Here is a 16912-nt window from a genome sequence, read left to right as displayed (position 1 = left end):
GCCACAACTTCCCTTTGATTCCATTAATCTACAATTTGTACCAAACCCACCTCTCCAAAAGCTGTCATAAGCTTTCCAAAAGTCCAAAAAAAACAAATGAAAATTTGATCAATGGTTTGCCCATTTTTCCAAAATCTTTGAATTTTACCAAAAATATTTTATTCAACTAAATTTGTTACCTCTTTTTGTATGATTCTATTGTACATTTTTCCAATAATTTAGCTCAATAAAATACCTCTATAATTATTGAGATTTCTGGTGTCACCTTACTTATGTAATTGTTTAATATTTCCCCCCATTCTTTCCTTCACCCACTTGTCTGTTTCCTGCTTGATTTCTTTCTGTCATTTATTGCCATTTTAAATTCTGTACAAAATCACGGTTCAGATAAAGTTTGTATTTGTTTCCTACCAGAAACATTATGGTAAACTATGATATTCTTCACATCATTGGTGTCTGCATGGATAATGAATGTTAACATAATCCCTCATGTAGTCTGCCATATTCTGTACTAGCTCCATTTTTCACATCAGGAATGTATTGAAATAGTATGTATGATTGACAACGAATAAAACAGGAATGAGCTCACTGTAAAAAGGGAGTGTGTACTCACATTGTTAAACAGGGAAAATAGCTTTGAATAGCTTAGGGAGCCTTCAGTAATTACAGGGGGGGTGGGCCGGGGGAATTTCGCGAACACCTGTACCGTAAAATGTGACCCTCCCCCCTATGATGACGGGCTAATTTCCAACCTAGTCAGCGGCAAGGCATTGATCATGGCGAGCGATTAATTTACGCCACCTTTCATTTCACAAAAATTGTAATTAAAAATTTGTGAACGTGGTTTACTTGTCGTCATTGTCTATATAATGGACGCATTTAGTTCACTTTCAACTTTAGAGATGTCAAGAAAGGACCGAAAAGTGACCAAAAACTCATCGACAAATTAAAATGAAAAACGATTTTTCGAACTTTCGCCATTCAAACACTACTTTCTACTTTCTACTATCTTTGTAAATATATACAGTTTCGAAAGAAAAGAACAGTTTAAAAACAAAATACAGCGAAAAAGAGATCTGAAGCTACGACAACTAAAAGTATAAAGAAAGATACCGTCAAGTGACCCAAAAGTCATTGACAAGTTAAAAATTTGTTTTTGGTTTCGGCATATGTGACACCTTGCTTCAAGATATATACGATTTCATTGTCGGCCAATATTTCGTACAGTTTATTCGTTCTGTTCAGTCGATTGTGTTAATATTCCCAAAACTAGTAGAAAATGACATTTTGAAGCCCAATCATCGAAAAAGAATGATAATTATCCACCTTATCGATCACTTGTCGGTCCTTATTAGTATGGCCAATAGACCTGCTTCAATACGCGATTTCCTTGTCGGCCAATATTTCGTTCAGTTTCGTCAATTCAGTTCAGTGGTTTACTTGTCGTCATTGTCTATATAATGGACGCATTTAGTTCACTTTCAACTTTAGAGATGTCAAGAAAGGACCGAAAAGTGACCAAAAACTCATCGACAAATTAAAATGAAAAACGATTTTTCGAACTTTCGCCATTCAAACACTACTTTCTACTTTCTACTATCTTTGTAAATATATACAGTTTCGAAAGAAAAGAACAGTTTAAAAACAAAATACAGCGACAAAGAGATCTGAAGCTACAACAACTAAAAGTATAAAGAAAGAAACCGTCAAGTGACCCAAAAGTCATTGACAAGTTAAAAATTTGTTTTTGGTTTCCGGCATATGTGACACCTGGCTTCAAGATATATACGATTTCATTGTCGGCCAATATTTCGTACAGTTTATTCGTTCTGTTCAGTCGATTGTGTTAATATTCCCCAAACTAGTAGAAAATGACATTTTGAAGCCCAATCATCGAAAAAGAATGATAATTATCCACCTTATCGATCACTTGTCGGTCCTTATTAGTATGGCCAATAGACCTGCTTCAATACGCGATTTCCTTGTCGGCCAATATTTCGTTCAGTTTCGTCAATTCAGTTCGGTCAATTGAGTAAATATTCACCAAAATAGTAGAAAATGACATTTTAAAACCAAAACATCGAAAAAGAATGGTTTTAATTCAACTTGTCGGTCACTTGTCGGTCCTTGTCGGTCTATTGTCGGTGCTTGTCGGTGCTTGTCGGTGTTTAGTATGTCCGCATGTTGACCACATGTGGTTCAAAGGTTCCGCAACTCGGGTCAATGTTGTTCGACAAGCTTCTCCCGCGGATAAAAATTATTGACCCCGAGCTGTCGATATGATTCTACAACATTACACAGTTACTTTACCCAATTAAAGCTGTACCCACGACAGCAAAAAAGTGGGCATCAACATGTCTGAAACAAGAAATGAACAACGTAACTTAGCTCGGTTCTGAAGGTATTCGAGTAGGGTCGCGGGTCAAGGGGTGTCAATAGCCATATAGGGCAGCTTCTGGCTATTGACACCCGGGTGTCAATAGACACTCCGATTCCCGGAAATAAAGAAATTCTTCTTTAACTGAGATAAATATGTGAAAGACATGTGATAAAAAGCCGCTTCACACTCCTACGGATGTGTAAAGTGAGGTAAGGAGTTAGTGTCAGAAACTCTTGTCCCTCTCAATGAAGCAGAGGCGAGTACTTGGCCGTGTGAGGTGTTTTTGAGCTACCCCTGGCAAAAAATAAGACTCCACCGGAGCGGGTAACCAGTCCCCAAACGGCCAAATTTGCCCGTTTTTTCTCTCTTGAAATTCAAAAAAATAAACTTTCTAAGCATGCCAAGCTTATATACCATATACAAGGTTCTCGGGTATACAGTACTATAGTGGTTTTTCCTAGATTGGTGTGCGGCTTGTGAGAAATTTTCAGCATTAGCCATCATTTGTGCTGTTCTTTCATCCAGTTCACTCAGCTTCTCCCCCCTTTCATTCAGTGCCTGTAAACATGAACAGATTTATGGTTATGACTTTATTTCTATTTAAACATTCTTTTTCGATTTTGTTAAGATATGAAATGTGGTATCCTGATATACTGACCTTGAAGAAAACATACCAAATGAGGTGAAGATTTTAATTCTTTATGATCCTTGCATTCCATAAGGGTATAAAAAATATGTTTAAAAAAATCGTTTTACATATGTACGTCTGTAATGAATGCTACATGATGAACTATGCTATTCATATATAAATACATTATGTTTCCCTGAATTTATTTTACATTTGAATAGGTATGTTCCACTGAACATTATTCATGAGATGTTATTACTAAAGTAAAATGCTGCACAGTTTACTGCCTGCAAGATTTGATCATGTTTCTGATTTTTTTCGATTCTTGAATTATGCATCATGCATTGGTATGTTTGTTTGCTACAATTTCTGGGATACAATGGTGACAACAAATTGTGTTTTTTGACCAAAAACTTGCCTCATACAACAGAAATGTAAATCATGAACATGTATACTGTTGTTTTGTGTCCCTATTTTGAGCCTTATGTATCCTGAATTCAAAGTTGTGGAAATGTCAATATATTTAACAAGTAACCATATTTTAATTTCTCAAATTTGATTGAATGACAGCAAGATCTTACAAGACCTTGCTTCCTGTTGGCCAATCACATCTCTTGGTTTGACCAAGTCCATATCATGGTCCAACCTCATTGTTTTAAGTGACTGGGCTATACCACTATAGTTGGAAATAGGGATGGGATGAGTGGAGGAGCCTTCAAATACAATTCTTGCTTTGGCGAGTTCTCTTGTGACACCACCGCTGGCAGCCTTGACTGTGTCCTTCTAGACCCCCAGTGCCTGGTATGTGTTTAACCAATACTCTTGGATGCCTTGCCACTGGACTCTCCAACTGTTGAGAAAGAAATGATCGATGCCATCAGAACTGACTCTATGAAATCTTTTTGATGAATGATACACCACACCATGTGTAGAATCACATAACAAGCAATCAAACTGCATCAAGATTACTTCCATGTCCTAGTCTTTGCTACGTCTTATTGTAATATTATTCTTTTGCTGTCCATCTAAAGTCTCTCACTGCTAAATTATGTATCATGGCATTGTTGACTACTGTAAAGCAAAGTTGAACAGCTTCAGAGGAAGGTATGAAGTGTTACTTGTCTCAACAGTTGACTGTGTTTGTTGTTGCTGCAGGGAGCTTATAACGTATAATACCAGATGTCAGTCTGTATCAAAATGTTGACAAGTATGGGCAGCAAACGTTTCATTTGATGTCGTTTGTATGAAGTAGGAAAGTTTGACAATATCATATGTCATGCGATCTTTATACTTTCTACATAATATTGGTAATTTCACATTAAAACTTGGACAACACTCTTGAATAATTTGGATTAGAATTAAGTTGCATGGGAACCTTAACAGTTACCCTCCCCCTGCCATAAATTCTTCAATCACTGAGGCCAAACTTTGTTATGGGAAGCAACAGGTTGTGGCAAATTTTAGTTGCAGCATGGAGGTGAAAACACAGTTTACATGATCATGCCTATGCAGTGATCAAAGATTAAACCATTGCTAACATAAGATAAGTTTGGTTTATTGAAAGATAAACGGAAAGAAATAACTGGTTGTTTACTTCAAAACATCTATTTACTTAGTAACCTTTACTTGCAACATGAAATTCTGAATAATGTTGTGATGTGCGGACAGCACAGAAGCATACTGACATTGTCCAAACACATCAGGGTGAAAAGGCATCAGGTGTGAAAAGGTGAATCCAATAGACTAAGTAAATTGTGGTGCAAAGTTTTTTTCAAATAAATGGAATCTAGTAGTTTTCACTTTGGAACTGAGAATGCTCTCTCTCGTCAACATTAGCTTACACTGGTCTGCACACAAACTTACTGTAAAACTATCCTGATCAATGGCCAAGAAACAGGGTCGTTGAATATTAATTCAAGATGTATGAAATTCTGGTTTCTTTAGGGGTGTAACAAGGCAATAGAACAGCCATCTATTATTGCTATGCTGCTGGGTACAAGTCAACAATAGAATATAGTTTAAAGGTCAGTTCAGGTCACATACATATACGCATGCCCGTATACATAGTTATCAGGTATCCCAGGCATTGTCAAGTGGCTGATTGGGGAGTAACTTATTTGTGCTAAATTCCCAAACTTTGTCTTTTTGATACATTAGAGTGACTCTTGAAGCAGGAAGAGTTCAGGTAAGTTGTTACAACTGTACATTCTGTAACTTAAATCGCTTAGGTATTTGGAAAGAGTTCACTGAAGATAGAAAAATGTATCGTTTTAGAGGTCTGCGATGGCTGCAGGACTGAGTAATATTATAGTGCTAAAAACTATTTACTTTTGAATTCTTAGTCATCTCCCAACTGAAATATGTAGAACACAGCTAGTCTCTGTAACGACATGTGCAGTACGTGATCCAAAAACACAGCATGTGTGCAACACTTAGAAGGCCATGTGTTGTGCATAATATACAGAAACTTAACTGGTGTTTCTGCACTGTATGGCTGTTTCAACACCCCTTGAGAACACTAGAACACTAAAACATATGCTACCATTAAAATTCACCATATGCGACTTAATGTATCATGGGGCAGGTTGGCAAGACTAATAAGGGGTGATATTTTAAGGTACAGAAGTAAGTTGTATTATATTACAAGGTAACATTGTGATTTTAAATGATAGGCTATAGTACCAGGAGGTAAATCAAAAAAAAAATCAAGTGACCTAGTGCACACACACCCATCGAGAAATACAACACTAAAACCATGGCGATGATAACACATGTGAGTTGGCAAAAATTAATGGATGACGGTTTAAAGCATATGATAATAGGCATAGCAACAGCTAACAAATCAAAAAACTTCTTAATGGACCAAACAGTATTCAAGCAAAACAGATACAGAAATGTCAATAAACCTTTGGCAGGAAACTTTGTTCAGTAAAATAAACTGTAAAATATTAATACAGGTACCTGCAACATTGGTTATAAGATTGAATTAAAATGTAACCTGTAACATTTCTTTTAAGATTGAATTAATGTCAATGTTTATCATGTTTTTTTTTTTATTTTTTCAGTGTACTCCTTTGACAAAAGTAGCTATGGCTTCATCATTAGGTATCAGTGAAAAACTGCTGACTGACATTGATGACAAGGTATTGCTGTGTCCAATCTGCATGGAGCGTTTTAAGTCACCTAAAATACTGCCTTGTTATCACACATTTTGTGAACTTTGTCTCACAAAATGGGTCAAGACAAACAACGGTCAGCTGATATGTCCAACATGTAAGAAGCCTTGGCCTTTGCCCTCTGGAGGGGTGGCAGCTATTGACAGCAATCGATTTATGAATGACCTTATGTCAGTTATCGGTGATGTCAGTCCGAAAGGTACGGTGTGTGAAGGATGTAAGAAAGAGGCCAAGTACTGGTGTGGTGACTGTGGTGGACAATTCTTCTGTGATGTCTGCATACAATCCCACAGAGTAGTGCGAGTCTGCCAAGATCATGAACCAATGACAATTGCAGAATACAATGAAAAGATGTCAACACAACACTTCAGAATGATTCAACCAAGATTCTGTCAGAATCACCGAAGTACGAAACTAGAATTCTACTGTGATACTTGTCAAGTGCCAATATGTCATAAGTGTATTGTGGTTGACCACACACCATCAGATCATAAGATGTTGTCACTGGAGTCAGCGATGGAGAAGTATATGCCAGAAATGAAAGCACACTCAGAGAAAATTGCGAAGAAAGTTGGCGATTTAAAGCTAAGAAAGAACAGAGCACATGATGTTCGAAAAGACTTGAATGCAAACAGGTCCACGGCAGAACGACAAATTAAGAAAATGTATCAAAAGTTGATTAATGAAATGAAGCAACAGGAAATAAAACTACTGGGGCAAGTTGATGATATCTACATACCTAAGTGTAAACAAATTGATGCAGATATAGAACTTTTGGAACATAGGATTGCCAGTGCAGAAAGTATCCATTCATATCTCAGTCATCTCTTGACTTTTGGAGGAGCTGCAGACATCATGACAGCACAAAGACAGATGAAGGATCAATATCAGCATTATGATGAGATGACAAATCTACCTTGTAGTGACATCGATAGTGATCTGGTTTTCATAGAAAATCCTGACTGTTTACAAATGAATCTTGGTGTTGTTAAAGGTAGGAATTTCACCAAATTATGTACAATGTTCATTAAAAAACATAAATTAGAGTCATTCTGCATGATATTGTCGACTTGAATATTGTTTTCAGACACCCCCACACACAATAGCGTACACAAATATAAAATGAATATGCATAATATATGATACAAATGTGCATCATTGTTGGGAATTCAGACCTGGTCCTTGTCTTTTAAGAGACAAAATAAATTTTGACAATTTAGTGCTGCTCTCATATTTTTTGTAGCGGAAGCGTGACTTGAAGGTGTTATAAGTGAGGCCGATGTAAATTAACCCTCTCCTTCACTTGATTTCCGTTGATACCTTGGCCTTGTAAAATGACATTTTTGACTTGACAGTCACCTTTCAGTGGACATGCATGCCCATTGAAAGGTGACAGTTTGTTTGGTCTCTTTAGACAAGGACCAGGTCTTTGATGTCTTGTGATCAATTATTGAAAAAGCATTGCACATTGTGTTACTCTGACATAAGCAAGCGATGTAATCTTTGTATATCAGAGAAGCTAAACATTACACACACACACACACACACACACACACACACACACACATATATATATATAAACACACACAGAAAGTTATATAACACTCTGATTTTGAAATTACAGTGTTCGATGCTTCTCCCTATGTCTTTTCACTCATTTAAATGGTTTGGACATATTGTTCTACTTGAGTCTTAGATGGTGTTTAAATTTAATATTTTAATAATAATAATTTTTTGTGGCGTCGACACTTTGAAACCATGCGACACAATACATTTGCTCCTGTCGAATGGAAAATTTTCTTTCTCTGTGGGAAGAACCAGATTTCTGGTAATGATGGCTGATTCAGTTTGCCCCTACTTTTGCCTAAAACTATGGCGAAGGTGAACGTATAGTTAAATGAGGATAATATGATATCTGATTTGCATGGTTCTAAATTTATATTCGCAGCTGAAGCTCTCCATCTGTTGTCAGAATTAATCAATTAAATATGTCTTCAGGTAAACCAATCAAGTCTGAAGAATTAAGGAAAGATGGAGATAGGATGGAGACAATGACTCACAGACAACCACAAGTGCAGATGAAAGGGAGAAGTGTGACTGAACAACCCAGTAAAGCTATGATGGGAGGACAAGTTGCTGTTAAAAGCAAACAAGCACAGCCTAAACCCCTTGTATCGAAAGCCACACATCATCAGCCGACAAAAGGAGCCCAGCTAACAAAGGGAGTAACAACGAATACAAATGTAAAATTTTTGAAACATTTATCAGGTGAGTTTACCAAGGGCAGTAAACTGTTATTCAGTACAAGACAGAAGTTTGATATTTTGACCAGATTTTACAATAGAAAACAATTATGGGATAGGTTCAAACTGCAGCGGGGAAGGATTACTCCGAAATATCACTTTAAACCGCTACAACTGTTTAGGAATTATGAGAGAACTTAGCCAGGAATTCATTCGAGCAGATCAATTCAGTGATACATTTTTTATTTGTTATATTTAGCTTGTCATCAAGAAATTAACATGAATTTACGAAAACAAAAGGAACAGGACTGTTTGAATGCGGCAGTAATTCTGCTCAGATCACTTCCCCAACTGTGTGATTTGTGTGTGATCCAATGGGTACTGACAATTTCTATTGTTCAGAATAAATAATGAAATGCAAAATATCTGAAAGTACGCTTTGCAGCAAATTGGTGGTGCACTATCAAATTTTTAACATTATACTTTTTTCAACTTTGCCCGAAGAAAATCCTAATGTGGCTATATAGTCCAGATCGACGAGGATGAGAAACAGAATCTCTTTTTGTTGATGACTCATCTGTCATATCGAGAAATAAAAGTAGCAGTTGAAATGCACTGTCAATTAGCAACATTTCAGAGTAGTTGACTAAGCTGAATCATAGAACAAATATTTTCAAATTTCTTAAGAAAACTGTTTTGCTGTCACCAGATTTTAGAAGATTAATAGATTTCCTGAAAAAAGTATAACACTGTTTATCATCCTAAAAGTATTATAAAAGAATTTTGACTTGACTTTGATTCCAGTGTGGAAGATGTCAGTAAATATTCAATTTTTAACAAACTGCAAACTTTTGAACATACCCTTTGCAAAATTTACACAGCCTTGATAGATTTTTAACATAGCCTTTGCCAAATTTTACACAGCCTTGATAGATTTTTAACATAGCCTTTGCCAAATTTTACACAGCCTTGATAGATTTTTAACATAGCCTTTGCAAAATTTTACACAGCCTTGCTAGATTTTTAACATAGCCTTTGCAAAATTTTACACAGCCTTGCTAGATTTTTAATATAGCCTTTGCAAAATTTTACACTGCCTTGCTAGATTTTTAATATACCCTTTGCAAAATTTTACACAGCCTTGCTAGATTTTTAACATAGCCTTTGCAAAATTTTACACAGCCTTGCTAGATTTTTAACATAGCCTTTGCAAAATTTTACACAGCCTTGCTAGATTTTTAACATAGCCTTTGCAAAATTTTACACAGCCTTGCTAGATTTTTAACATAGCCTTTGCAAAATTTTACACAGCCTTGCTAGATTTTTAACATAGCCTTTGCAAAATTTTACACAGCCTTGCTAGATTTTTAACATAGCCTTTGCAAAATTTTACACTGCCTTGATAGATTTTTAACATAGCCTTTGCCAAATTTTACACAGCCTTGATAGATTTTTAACATAGCCTTTGCAAAATTTTACACAGCCTTGATAGATTTTTAACATAGCCTTTGCAAAATTTTACACAGCCTTGATAGATTTTTAACATAGCCTTTGCAAAATTTTACACAGCCTTGATAGATTTTAACATAGCCTTTGCAAAATTTTACACAGCCTTGATAGATTTTTAACATAGCCTTTGCAAAATTTTACACAGCCTTGATAGATTTTTAACATAGCCTTTGCAAAATTTTACACAGCCTTGATAGATTTTAACATAGCCTTTGCAAAACTTTACACAGCCTTGATAGATTTTTAACATAGCCTTTGCAAAATTTTACACAGCCTTGCTAGATTTTTAACATAGCCTTTGCAAAATTTTACACAGCCTTGATAGATTGTTAACATAGCCTTTGCAAAACTTTACACAGCCTTGATAGATTTTTAAACATAGCCTTTGCAAAACTTTACACAGCCTTGATAGATTTTAACATAGCCTTTGCAAAATTTTACACAGCCTTGCTAGATTTTTAACATAGCCTTTGCAGAATAGGCAAATGTAGGGACCGTACATGCACATGTGTCACTCTACAAACTTGCATATACCTAAAATGATACATTTTGAATGCAATGTATTAAAAAGTTGCCATGGTAACATGGTCTTCCCTAAATCAAACAAATGTAGGCATATATCACATGACTGTGATATCTTTACAAGATAACAAATCAATTCGAAATGAAGATAATGGTATGTGTATACTTTAAAATGCCACTTTTTAGAAGTTTAAATTAATGTTGTTGCTATGGTAAACCGGCATTAAAACATCAAAAGGTGAAAATTAATAAGCTAAAGATTAACATCTTTTTCATTGTACTTTTGATGCGGTAGGATGTGTAGTATCTTTCTTTTGAAGCTGTATACTATAAGCAATCAAACTCACAGCTTGTTGAGTATGACATTTCAATTTAAAACATCATGTACTAATTATTTGTTTGACCTTTGACCTCTTTGAACCTGCGGTCAGCCAGACAAAATTCAGTTGATAGCCAAGGTAAAAAATTCAGGAGTCCAGGAGGCAACCAAATATGCTAAGACTTCCACAAAATTTCAAACAAATTATACATATACTATGAAAATATGGTATTTCATTTCTCTGAAAATACATGGTATTTCCATTTTCACTACCGGTTGAAAGAGCAAGCTATATCAGAAACTCAAATTTATATCCTTCCCATGGTAAAAAGGTGTTATAATATTAAATAACATTAACCTGTTTGCTTGTCATTTTGATACAGTTTGAATTGTATATCTGTTTTTAAATTAAAGCTACATCAGAAAACACAGCTACATGAAAATAAAAACTTCACGCTACCAATTTGTTTCTTTTGACCTTTGACCTCTTTGGCCCTAAGGCCAGCTGGAGAAAGCTGTGTCAACACCCACATTTAGGACAGAAGTTAAACAACCCATGGCAACAGGTTTAGTCTCGACACACAACCAAACAAATGCATCAATAATTATGAAAGAATGGCATTTCTATTCTTGGATGTTGAAAAAGCAAAATAGAAACTAATCACATCGTTACCATGGTAAACCGACATTACAATATATAATAACAAAAATTAGGAAAGTGTAAAATTTGCAGTTTAACTTTATTTTTGATCCAGATCCGTTGGTATTGATGTCTACTTTCAAGCTATATCAGCAAACACAGATTAGTGTTACATGTACAATTCAACTTCCCACAGACGTATCAACTTGTTTGACCTTTGACCTCTCTGACCCTGTGATTGGTGGGAGAAAACTAAGTCTGATGGGTCAAGGTCCTAATTTAGGACAGAAACTGAAAAACGCAACATGTTCAGCCTTCACAGAAAATCAAAGAAAAACATCCATAATACATGTACATCATACTAGCATTTCTATTCTTAGACTGACATGTTGTAAAAGTCATTATAGGTATAGGTTTCAAAAAACACAACTTTATATCATTTCCATGGTAAAACGAAGCTAAAGTATTCAATAACAAAATAAGTAAGGTTTAAAATTTAAGTTGCTCATTTGTCACTTTGATGCAGTTTGATTTGTATCAATATCTATTCTCAATTTCAAATTGTACATTTCTGAAAACAGTATGTTACGTGACAGTCATTAGTGCCATTCTGTTCTGCTAATGTGCTTTTTTGACCTTTGACCTTTCTGACCTTACAGGTGGCTGGTCAAAATTCAAATTGGACGGTCAAGGTCCTCAGCCAGGACAGAAGTTCAATGACCCACAAGGCTTAACCTTCCATGATGATAAACTTCTGGTGTGTGACAAGGGCAACAACATTGTTCAGATACTGAACCAAGACTACACATGTGAAAAGGTGCTAGGAAGTTTCAGCGGTCAGTTTGCCAAGCCATTCCAGCCACAGTCCGTAGCGGTCTCTCAGGACAACCACTACTTCATACTTGATAAGAATAATTTGCAAATTGTTGTTTGTGATCAAAATAATAAAGTTATCAGAATAATTACTTTACCTGCAGGCGTAGATCCCTGGTGCATAGCTCTCTTGAAAGGGTTTGTTTTGGTCACTGATGTCAAAGGTCATAGGTTACTCAAGTACACCAGGACTGGTCACTATGTTGGAGACTTTGGTGGTCTTGGGGATAAACAATTCAGCTACCCCTACTTTGTTGCTGTCAACAGTATGGATGTCATCATGGTGTCTGATTGTCACAATTGCTGCATCAAGTGTTTTGATTCTGATTTCAATTACCTGTACCAATACGGTGAGTACGGTCACGGCGATAGTCAGCTGTACTACCCAGAGAGCATTGCCGTTGATGGCGCTGACAATGTTTATGTTTGTGATTCCGGCAATGATAGGATTTCGATTTGGAGTCGAGATGGGACTTGGTTATATAATCTTTTTACAGATGAACTGAGTCTGCCTGAGTACATTGCAGTCAGCCGAGACAGAATCTGTGTTAGAGGGTGAGACGACAAACACATCACAGTATTTTCTAAGTAGACAGAAACACCAAGATGATGTGTATGTCTGCATTTCATCAAAATATTGGATTTCTGTCAAAACTTTCGGCGCGAAGTCAATTTCCGATTATCACTCAAGCGTGACGACGAACGATTCGCACCGTTTACATCATGTTTACTAATCAAAACCATCAATTTCTCAGGTTTTTAGAATGATGGTTTTTGAAATATATTATTCTATGTTGATGTCGCCTCATGTCTAGAGTACACATAAACTCAAATGATGTCGTTTTTCGATAATTTCACTTAGAAAAATTTGGAACTTTGACGGAGGGGTGGCTCAAAATCAAGTAATGTCTCCGTATTTGGCCACGCAAGGCGTCACGTGAAGCCGTTCATGAGATCCACTGTCTCAGTGTCACGTTTGAGCAAACAAATCATATTTGTGACAGCCGCTTCATCTCTTTGCTGTAGTTATGCACAAATTTAGTCGTTTTGAACAACTTTAAGCGACAAAAATGAATAATTTGATGTGATCAGTGTCTGAAACGCAGTGTACACGCTTCTCCCTGTCCTACGTCTGTGATTGCATCATCAATAACAACGTAAGTAAACTGATTCACAACTCCACTAGACCATGGCAGATCAACAGTTGTGTGTGCAGAATACATTTTAAAGATATACCTGTACATCCAGATATGTCTGATACGATGTGAGAAGTTTCCATTCAATAGTATTTGATTTCATCATTGAAAATGATAACAATGAAGAAACCGGCACACACCATTCGTCCATACTCGCCAAGCGCCTCGTGGTTCACTGACCGTGTGATAGATTATACACTAGATTAAATTCATGTGTAGAGGGCGGTGGTCGTGACAACAGTTCAGCCAGCGATGCTGTGAAATTTTGCAGTTAACAGGTTAACGACAGTTTTTATATAAGATTTCAGCGAGCGATTTCTATTCTGACTACTTTGAACAGTAGCATTGATCATTTTGTTGAATTTCCCTTGCGTATATGGAATAAATACTTGTTCACATATTGTTTATAATTCAATTTTTTTATATGTGAAGTTTTATCAACTTTTCTTGAGATAAACATCGCCTAAGTAACATGCAATAATCCTTCTGAATGACTCGGGGAATGTTATTTTTTGTTAACAACCAGTCAGTAAGTTTATCTGAGTCTTGGTTTGAAATCTGACGTGGCCCTGTGAGGCTGTTACAGCTGCCCGGTTTATTTTGAAGTGAAGGCTTACTTTTTCTTCAAATGCAACAAACGCTTGCCTTTTATGAAGTTTCTCTGTTTTCTACAAGATAAAGAGTCCATGGGAGAGAGATTCTACTACTCATGTCTCCGATTTTGCATAGCAATTTCGAAATTTCACTCCTTTTATCACTCCTGATCATTGCTCAGTACTTGATTTTTCAACGGTCTGAAAGCTGTTTTGTGCATAGCGTCCTCAACGTTCAAGTTCTGTAACTACTTTCGTTTCAATTTCAAGCCCTTTGGGCCCGACGCCGTATACATAAAATATATCTTTTTATAAATATTGCCATGAAGCAATAAATAACGCGTACTTCTCAATTTAGGAATATAATATTACGACGAAGAACTATAGAAGAAACTGTAAAATTATAACAAGTTTTGATGAATATAATGGGAAATTATGGAATACGTCACAAAAGGAGAGTTCATTTTCCTGTCTTTTTTCAGGCTTCATTAATTTGTGTATATCATGTTATTTTAGCGGACGTTCAGATATCAATGTACGTCCATACAAGAGTCATTATTTACACAAAGGTTCCTTTATTTAGTTTTGACACAAAGGCATTCACTCAATGTTTTATGTATATATACTGTACTATTCTTTGTTGAACTTTTCTGTAACTTAGTTTACAGACAGACTATCATTGGTGGCAAAAGATTGCCTATTACAACCACAAGTGATTTTTGTTCTCTGATTTGTTGTTCATAAGAAGACGGGAAGTTTCAGAGTTGTCTCCGATGTTCTAGACTGTGTCAATCATTGCAAATGAAACCTTGGTGTGATAATTTTCAGTATGGTTTGACATTCACACCAAACATTCTTACAGCAAGGAAGAAAGTTTGATGTAACTTGAATTAAACAGTATTGTTCTACTCTGGAAGAAAAAAGGACGCAAAGTGTTTTACGGACTCAGTCAGTCCAAGAGATCATGTGATGGCGGTACAAGCAAACTCATATGTACAACTACTAATTGAAATACGTATAAATCTTTGTCGCATACATTTGTGCTGTAGTCACTCCGAAATATAGGTTTAACCTATTTAAGCAGCTTTGCTGAGAACAATGTGAATGTATGCATGCCTTGTGTGTTAAATGAAAGTTAATGTGATGGAGAATTCCTTTGATGCTACCTGGATGATTTGACTTCGTAACATGATACTGTACTGCCTTCCTGGTAAAGCACACACTATTAAATTTCTGTAGTAGGGAAAAATTATTGTCAAAAATAGTTTAGGTTAATGTGAAATAAACTCAGAATCATGTTCTTTTCGTTCATCTTGATGATGCAGTTAGAGTTTCGACTGAATCTGAGGTGAGATCTTGTCTCCAATAGCACCCTCATCGGTATGTCAACTATGAGGAAAATACAAATTAACATAAAGTAATGTGCACCATAATTACTTTTGTTTTCATGATTATTGCCAAATTACCATTCCTTGTTTAGACATTCCTTGTGTAAAACATCATATATAAATGTATATTTTCACGTTTATTTCATGACAAAGTTGTAATTTCAATGATATTACATATCTTGGCTGGTGTGATTGCTGTGGACTGACCATTATTCAACACGGACTATCAAATCCAATCAATCAATCAATCAATCAATCAATCAATCAATCAATAAATCAATCACCAAAGTTTATATAGCGCCAAAATAAAAAAGGGGTTTTGCTCAGCTTTACAGCTAAACAACATGGTATACTCTGGAGAACATGTGCGTTTTAAGTTTTGTACTCAATCCTGGGACAAACTGGTAACCAATGGAGATGGGTGAGAGAACTGGGTGATCGGTGCAAATTTCCTGGTGTGTGTGACTATTCTCACAGCAGCATTGTGAACTTGTTATGTTGTAACAGGCCTATCATGTTATTTGGTAGTCCTTATAGAAGTGAATTACGATAGTCAAGTTTGGCCATCAAAGTTGCATGTATAAAGGTTTGGCAAACTTCATTAGTGAGGCAGCGTAGTATAAGATCCAATCTGGCAGAGATGGTTGTAGATTGATTCCCATGAGCTGACTGAACATGAGATTATTGTCAAATACCATGCCGATATTGCGAGCAGATGAAACGGAAACAATGGAAGTATAACCAATGTTGACACTGTCAACTGGTGCAGGCGCACAGATGAACTTGGAGCGAATCAGGACGTTTGTTTTAACGTCGTTGAGCTGAAGTTTATTGTGTCATGCATTCCTTGATGTCACAATCAATACATGTTTGGACTGAGGACAAGGCCACAGGAGAAGATAACGCTGGTTTTCATCTGCATGCATACCATGCTTGTGAATTAAATTTCCTAACAGAGCAATGTAGATGGTGCACAAAGAGGGCATCGGACAGGGCCTATTCTATTTAGCGAAATGAAACAAAATGAAAGGAGATTGGTTTCATTTCGCCTACGGGACCGTTCAGTTTTTACGGCCGGGGGGGGGGGGGGCCGGCAAAATCCAGGGGGGGGGGGGGTCATCATAATTTTGGAATCCGAGAAGGGGGGGTCATCACTTTTCACTGGTAGGAAAGGGGGGGGTCACCACATTTTCAAAAACATAATACCTACAATAAAGTTCACTTTTATGCCATGGCTATGATCGACCCTCTTAACCGGCGGCCGCCTTCGGCGGCCCACTACAATAAATATACTTTATGTATTACCCATGACCCTCTTAACGGGCAGACGCCTTTTGCGGACCACTCCAATTAGGTTTACTTCATGCAATGGCCATGATTGACCCTCTTTACCGGCGGGCCGCCTGCGGCGGCCCACTACAATAAATTGACTTTATTGTAATACC

General features: G+C 36.5%; 1 protein-coding gene and 1 long non-coding RNA gene across 2 annotated transcripts; one reads left to right on the top strand and one right to left on the bottom strand.

Moving 5' to 3' along the window:
* Nucleotides 1–289: 289 nt before the first annotated feature.
* Nucleotides 290–13663, bottom strand: LOC139142823 (uncharacterized). The gene is made up of 4 exons (XR_011554480.1): nucleotides 13527–13663; nucleotides 12389–12833; nucleotides 3732–3858; nucleotides 290–2938 (listed from the first exon to the last, which is right to left on the bottom strand). It is a non-coding gene; the product is annotated as an uncharacterized lncRNA (long non-coding RNA).
* Nucleotides 4768–15731, top strand: LOC139142822 (tripartite motif-containing protein 3-like). Its single transcript, XM_070712986.1, has 4 exons — nucleotides 4768–5193; nucleotides 6074–7178; nucleotides 8183–8452; nucleotides 12077–15731. Exons 2-4 carry the CDS (start codon nucleotides 6098–6100, stop codon nucleotides 12847–12849), a joined length of 2124 nt encoding a protein of 707 aa, XP_070569087.1. The 5' UTR covers nucleotides 4768–5193; nucleotides 6074–6097; the 3' UTR covers nucleotides 12850–15731.
* Nucleotides 15732–16912: the final 1181 nt, after the last annotated feature.

Source organism: Ptychodera flava, chromosome 10, assembly GCF_041260155.1.
Source record: "Ptychodera flava strain L36383 chromosome 10, AS_Pfla_20210202, whole genome shotgun sequence".
NCBI classification, from domain to species: domain Eukaryota; kingdom Metazoa; phylum Hemichordata; class Enteropneusta; family Ptychoderidae; genus Ptychodera; species Ptychodera flava.
Note: the sequence above shows the minus strand (reverse complement) of the source record. Positions and strands in the feature narration are given on the sequence as shown.